The 6,901-nt window shown below is 49.7% G+C and overlaps 1 protein-coding gene across 1 annotated transcript; it reads left to right on the forward strand.

Annotated features, from left to right (window-relative positions):
• Window positions 1-1,981: 1,981 nt before the first annotated feature.
• Window positions 1,982-3,852, forward strand: LOC119346899 (alpha carbonic anhydrase 5-like). Its single transcript, XM_037615996.1, has 4 exons — window positions 1,982-1,994; window positions 2,335-2,762; window positions 2,843-3,678; window positions 3,764-3,852. Exons 1-3 carry the CDS (start codon window positions 1,982-1,984, stop codon window positions 3,032-3,034), a joined length of 633 nt encoding a protein of 210 aa, XP_037471893.1. The 3' UTR covers window positions 3,035-3,678; window positions 3,764-3,852.
• The last annotated feature ends 3,049 nt before the right edge of the window (window positions 3,853-6,901 follow it).

The following is a 6,901-nucleotide window of genomic DNA, read 5'->3' on the forward strand; positions in this document are numbered from 1 at the left end:
ATGTGGACAGCTGTAAGAAACGCCTCGTCCCAGAATTTGAGGGGCATAGAAGCTCCTGCTAGAAGGGCCAAACCGACCTCAACTATGTGCCTATGCTTGCGTTCGGCCGACCCGTTTTGTTGGTGAGCGTGTGGGCAGGATACATGCTGTGATATGCCAATGTTTTGGAAGAAGGAATTGAGTTTCTCGTATTCCCCTCCCCAATCGGATTGGACAGCTATAATTTTGCTGTCAAACTTCCTTTCAACGAGTGCTTGGAAGTTTTTAAAGACTTGAAACACGTCGGACCTTTTCTTAAGAAGATAGATCCAGGAGAACTTGCTATAGTCATCGATAAAACTTATATAGTAAATGTGTCTGCCAACAGAGGAGGGAGCAGGGCCCCACACATCAGAAAAGATCAATTGCAAAGGTTTAGTGGAGACACTAGTAGATATAGGATATGGTAGCTGATGACTTTTAGCACACTGGCATGAATCACAAATAGTTTCAATGTTTCGCTCACCAACAAACAGGAGCTTATTTTTCCTAAGTAACTTTTCAACTAAAGAATAAGAGGCATGTCTAAACGATCGTGCCATCGTATGGACAAAAGCTTGATAGCACGACAAGCTTGTTTATTGAATCTTCTAAACTCCGGAATCAACGGGTAGAGCCCTCGAACACATCTACCTCGATAGAGCACTTTCTTCGTTGCCTGATCCTAAATCAAAAAGAAATAAGGATGAAACTTGAGAAAAACATGATTGTCAGTAGCAATTCTATGAACAGATAGAAGATATTTGTGGGCATTACGAACATGCAAGATTCTTTTGAGATGTATTTTTTCGTTTGGGGGTACTAAAAACTGAATGACCAATGTGACGTATGCCCATACCTTCACCACCGGCCGTGTGGATTTGGTCTTTTCCACGATACTTCTCCTTCATGGTGACCTTCTCAAGCTCGTTGGTGATGTGGTTGGCGGCTCCGCTATCGACGTACCAATTTGTGTCGACCCCGTAGAAATCATCGGCAGCGGTAGCAATTTTTTCTTCGTGTTGCGAGGAATCACAATCATCATCTTCGTAGCGGTACCAACAGTCCCTCGCCGTGTGGCCGGGCTTGCCACAAATTTGGCAGCGAGGCAAGTACGGACGCGATCTGTTGGAGCCGCCACCGCGGCGCCCTTTTGAGCTGCCAGAGCGTCCGCTGCCGCGAGTGTTGTTGAAGGAGCTGCCGCCACCAACCTCCCCTTGCCACGAGAGGAAGGACGAGAGCGAGAGCCGCCACCGCGGCCTCTGGAGACAGAGTTGGCCGAGGACTTGAAGCCGCCGCCGGAGCCGTGAAACTGCGCCATGCGCTGATCAAAATTGCTAAGCATAGCGAAGAGCTCATCAAGGGTTACCGGAGTGACACGGGCGTCCAGGGCGGAAACGAGGGGCTGGTAGTCTTGGTCCAGCCCGTGGATGATGTAGGATATGAGCTCGTCGTCTTGGATTGGTTTTCCCACCGCGGCGAGTTCATCAGCGAGCCCTCTCACGGCGGCACGCGAAGAAGGAGGACACCGATTGGTTGCCCTTCTGCACGTTGATCAGCGCCGTGCGAATGTTGTTGACGCGGCCGAGTGACTGCGACGAGAACATGCTCGCCAGCGCCAGCCAGAGTTCTGGCGCCGTGGTGATCGCCGTCACCGTGACGAGCACTTCCTGGGATAAGTGTTGAAGTAGATATCCAAGGACCTGCTGATCCTCCTTCACCCAGAGCGGATGGAGAGGATTCGGCCCCTCGGTCGACGTGTCGTCGACGTAGTGGTAGACGTCGGCGCCCCGCAGCTGCGGCGTGATCTGGGTTCGCCACAGGATGTAGTTGGTGCGGGAGAGTTTCTCCGTGACTCCTCCGCTGAGGGTTGGCTGGAAGGAGGAGGTAGAGGAAGACATGCTGCGCACTTTGGTGGAGATGCGTTAGCTAGGGTTTTGGGAAGAAGATTGCTCTGTATACCATGTGCGAATGCGGTACACGTCTTGCCGATCCAGGCTGACGTGCTGCGTGTTAAATAGAGGGGTGCGAGCCCTAATACGCGTACAGGTTTGTTGGAGAGATTATATCTTGAGAGAGAAGAATACAAGAGATAAAACAAGATAAAGAGTACATGAGTATCCCGTATAACTACTCCTCCTTGGGTGGTGATCCTCCTTGCTGTACACGCCACCATATCACGCATATTATGTTTAACACAGGCAGCCAGAGCACAGCAAGAAATCGGTGAGCAGAAATCTTCTATAGACTCTTGTCTTAATTAACTCTTGCGCCATTGATTAATTCCTAACGAGTACTTATATCTCTTGCATGCAGATGATGAGTCGGAGTTCAGCTACGACTGCGGGGCAGAGAACGGGCCGGAGAACTGGGGCAAGATCAAGGAGGAGTGGGCGATGTGTGGCACCGGGCGGATGCAGTCGCCCATCGACCTCTCCGACCGCCATGCCGCACAGGCGCCGAACCTCGGATACCTCAACCACTCCTACCTCCCCGCCGAGGCCTCCATCGTCAACCGTGGCCATGACATCGCGGTGACGTTCCAGGGCGGTGCCGGGAGCTTGTGGATCAACGGCACTGCTTACCACCTCAGGCAGGTGCACTTGCACTCCCCCAGCGAGCACCACCTAAACGGCCGCCAGTACAGCTTGGAGATCCACATGGTTCACCTCAGCGCCGAGAACAAGGCTGCCGTGATCGGCCGCCTCTATAAGATTGGTAGGCGCGACCATTTCCGGCACAAGGTACGTACTTCTCTCCAACTCCAGTAACTTTTTTTCTTCTAAATCCGTGGCCTGGATTTGAACCAATCCGTTGCATGCAGCTAGAGCCTTACCTGCGGAGGATGGCAGACATGAAGGAGAAGGATGAGAAGGTCGGCGTGGTGGATCCCTGGGAGGCGAGGGGCGACGGCCAAGCCTACTACCGGTACATGGGCTCCCTCACCACGCCGGCGTGCGACGAGGGGGTCATCTGGACCGTTATCAAGAGGCTACCTACCTTGCTACGTTGTTAATGACTTTTATCGATCACATTTAGGCCTTGTTTGTTTGGCCTTTTGCGTCTACTTTTGCAGCTTTTCCACATTAGCCGAAAAGCCATGAAAGCTCCCAAATAACTGTTTTTTGAAGCTTTTATGGCTTTTGGTTAATCAATAAAATATTGTTTAGCTTCAAAAAGCCGTAAAAGCTCTAAAAGCACCTATTTAGGAACTTTTATGGCTTTTTGGCTAAACTGGAACAACTACAAAAGCAGAAGCAAAATCTCAAACAAACAGGGCCTTAGACCGTTAATGCTAAAATTATGGGCATACGGTCACTAACGCCCCTGATATTCTCTAACAATAGTGATCCAAATTTTAAAACTAACTATGTGCTTTTACAGGTTGCCACCGTGTCAACTCACCAACTGAAGCTTCTCACGGACGCTGTCCACGATGTATTGCTCCGATCTTTTTCAAGAAAGCAAAGTGCATAAATTTGTTTGTTTGTACTATGTGTAGGGCTTTGAGATGAACGCGAGACCGCTTCAGAAGGTGAATGGCAGAGATCTCAGCTTTTTCTGCCCTGATGATGACCATGAACGCTATTACGCTGCTGCTGATCATTAATTAGCTGTATACTTGAGCCAACCTGATGGATTGACAGCATGTGTGCTAATGTAAGATAATATCAGTATATACCTTCATTTGACTAGCTTACAATTGTCGGCGAATAATTGTTTCTAATGAAAACTATATATTCAGGTGTTGGCACCGGCGAACAAGAGCAATGACATGGAACATTGCAAACGATCGTGACTCTGCCACAAGCAGGGATATTTGTTGGCCTTGGCACCGTTCTTATAATTCCTTAATAAAGTCGAAGTCACAGATGTGTTGTTGTTGTTATCTTCAATACTTGGATAATAAGAGTCCAATCGCTATCTTATATGTGTTTTCCTTCCTTCTATTGCAATAAAAAGCGCGTCGATCACGGCATTGCCATTTTCTTGACAACATGTGCTAGATCATAGTTTTTGTTTCCTGCAATCATTGCACATCAGATCGAATCTAATGTGTCATTTTATTATGTATAGTAGTATCCTTGTCATCTATAAGTCCAGTCTTTCATTCTTTTCAGTGTTTATTTAAATTTATGTATAATTATCCTTCAAGAAAGTGTGCTACAGATCCCTATCTGTTTGTTCATCTTCCTTATTTACCACACCATAGACGTGCTACTACATCCAGTTGGCTTGGTAGTATCATGCATGTGCATTTCCTGCACGTTTTTCTTAAATTATGTCTTGACTCTTATCATGAATTGCACCATTCATGATTCATGCATGTGATCGACTAGGCAGTTAGCACACACCAGGGGATGTGCATGGGCCAGCCAATAATGCCATGCATTATGGCACACCTGTGTATAAAGGACAGTCCATAGAGCATCTCCCCTAGGCTGTACGAGATGGGATGCAGGAGCATCTCCCGTACGACGTCGTGCTCACTTTTCCCGGGCCCTTGTCAATTGTCCGTATCACATAGGCTGCGCGTCAAGGTAGGGCCTGGAGATTCGCATGGTTATACCACAGGCAGTCAGAGGGCGCCAACAAAACTAGATTCACGTGATATGCGGAGTTGGTAAGCACTCCAATATATATATATATATATATATATATATATATATATATATATATATATATATATATATATATATATACAAAATGAGACCAACCCAAGGACTAACCTTCGTTGACATTTTATTATAGAAGAAACTCCACGAGCACCGTGTGTCTGAGTCGGGACTCGAACTCGGGTCGCCTGGCAGCAACCTCAGCTGCCTAGCCAACGGGTCGACGCCCCATCCTCGTAAGAGCAACTCCAACGCGCCGACCTAAACGGATGGTGCTTTTGTCTGCTTTTCATCCGGTTGGGTCGGCCGCCCGCTCAGCGTCCGCCCCGTTTGAGATTTGGGTCGGCAGTGCGCCCAACGTGCCGACCTATTTCATGTCCGTGTGCAAATTTTGAAAAAAGGCCCGCGACCATAGTTAATGCTAGCGGCTATGTCGTCGCCCGAAAATTCATGCCGACACCATGCCAGGGCCGGCATACAATGCCAGCATCAGAAAATAGCACACAGTTCGGCTGGCGCACTTGCCAGCGGCCGGCACACATGCCAGCACACAAAAAAGCGGCGTGAGTTCGACCACACCATCAGAGCCGTGGTCATGCCAGCACACTTGCCGGCATACAAAAAAGGATGGCGCTCGCCGCCATAGGTCACTCGTCGTCGAACTTGAGCATGTCGGCCTGCATCTTCTCGAACCACGGCCTCTTCCTTGGCGACACGGTGTCGAGATCCACCTTCATGATCTCCAGCCCGGTCATCATGCTCGCGAGAGCCACTTCTTTCGCCTTGGCCTTGGCGTTGGCGGCCTCGATCTCTAGCATATTGGCTTGCTTCTCCGCCTCCATATCAAGCATCTTAGCTTGCTTCTCCGCATCCATCTCAAGCCTCCTCCTTTGGATCTCCATGAAGGCATTCATTTATCGCTGCCGCTCCTCCTCCCTTGAGATCTTCTTGCTCATCATGCCCTCCACACTTGCGATCAAGGCATTCGATGCCGCATCCCGCTTGTCCTCCTTCTTGGAGTTGGTCTTCCCCCGCGGGCGTGGCTTCTCGATGTCTTTCTCCTCCACGGCCCTCTTCACCCACACGACTTGAGGGCGGGATATTGCACCTTGAACTTCTCCTCGTCTTTGATGACCCTCCAACAATGAGAGAGGTTGAAGCATTTGTTGCGGAACGTAGTAATTCAAAAAAATTCCTACGATCACGCAAGATCTACCTAGGAGATGCATAGCAACGAGACGGGAGAGTGTGTCCATATACCCTCGTAGACCGAAAGCGGAAGCGTTATGTTAATGCAGTTGATGTAGTCGAACGTCTTCACGATCCAACCGATCCAAGTACCGAACGTACGGCACCTTCGTGTTCAGCATACGTTTAGCTCGATGACGTCCCTCGAGCTCTTGATTCAGTAGAGGGTCGAGGGAGAGCTCCGTCAGTACTACGGCATGGCGTCGGTGTTGGTGATGTGACCTGCGCAGGGCTTCGCCTAAGCACTACGACGCTATGACCGGAGGAGTAAACTGTGGAGGAGGGCACCGCACACGGCTAAGACAAATCTTGGTATGCCTTTGGGGTGCCTCTCGCCCCCGTATATAAGGGGGGAGGGAAGGAGGTCGGCGGCCTAGGAGGGGCGGGCCAAGGGGGGAGTCCTACTTGAACTCCTAGTCCAAGTAGGATTCGGCCCCCCTCCTTCCTTCCAACGGAGGGGGAAAGGGGAAAGAGGTGGAGAGGGAGAAGGAAAGGGGGGCCGGCCCCCACCCCTTGTCCACTTCGGATTGGGATTGGGGGGGGGCACCACCTCCTGTGGCTGCCAACTCCTCTCCACTATGGCCCATGAGGCCCATTAACTTTACCAGGGGGTTCCAGTAACCTCCCCATACTCCGAAAAATCTCCGATCTTCTTCGGAACCATTCCGGTGTCCATATATAACCTTCAAATATATGAACCTTTACCTCTCGACCATTTCGAGACTCTTCGTCATGTCCGTGATCTCTTCTGGGACTCCGAACAAACTTCGGTCACCAAAACACATAACTCATAATACAAATCGTCATCGAACGTTAACCGTGCGGACCCTACGGGTTCGAGAACTATGTAGACATGACCGAGACACATCTCCGATCAATAACCAAAAGCGGGACCTGGATGCTCATACTGGCTCCTACATATTCTACGAAGATCTTTATCGGTCATACCGCATAACAACATACGTCATTCCCTTTGTCATCGGTATGTTACTTTCCCGAGATTCGATCGTCGGTATCAT

Source organism: Triticum dicoccoides, unplaced genomic scaffold, assembly GCF_002162155.2.
Source record: "Triticum dicoccoides isolate Atlit2015 ecotype Zavitan unplaced genomic scaffold, WEW_v2.0 scaffold54129, whole genome shotgun sequence".
Taxonomy (NCBI): Eukaryota; Viridiplantae; Streptophyta; class Magnoliopsida; order Poales; family Poaceae; genus Triticum; species Triticum dicoccoides.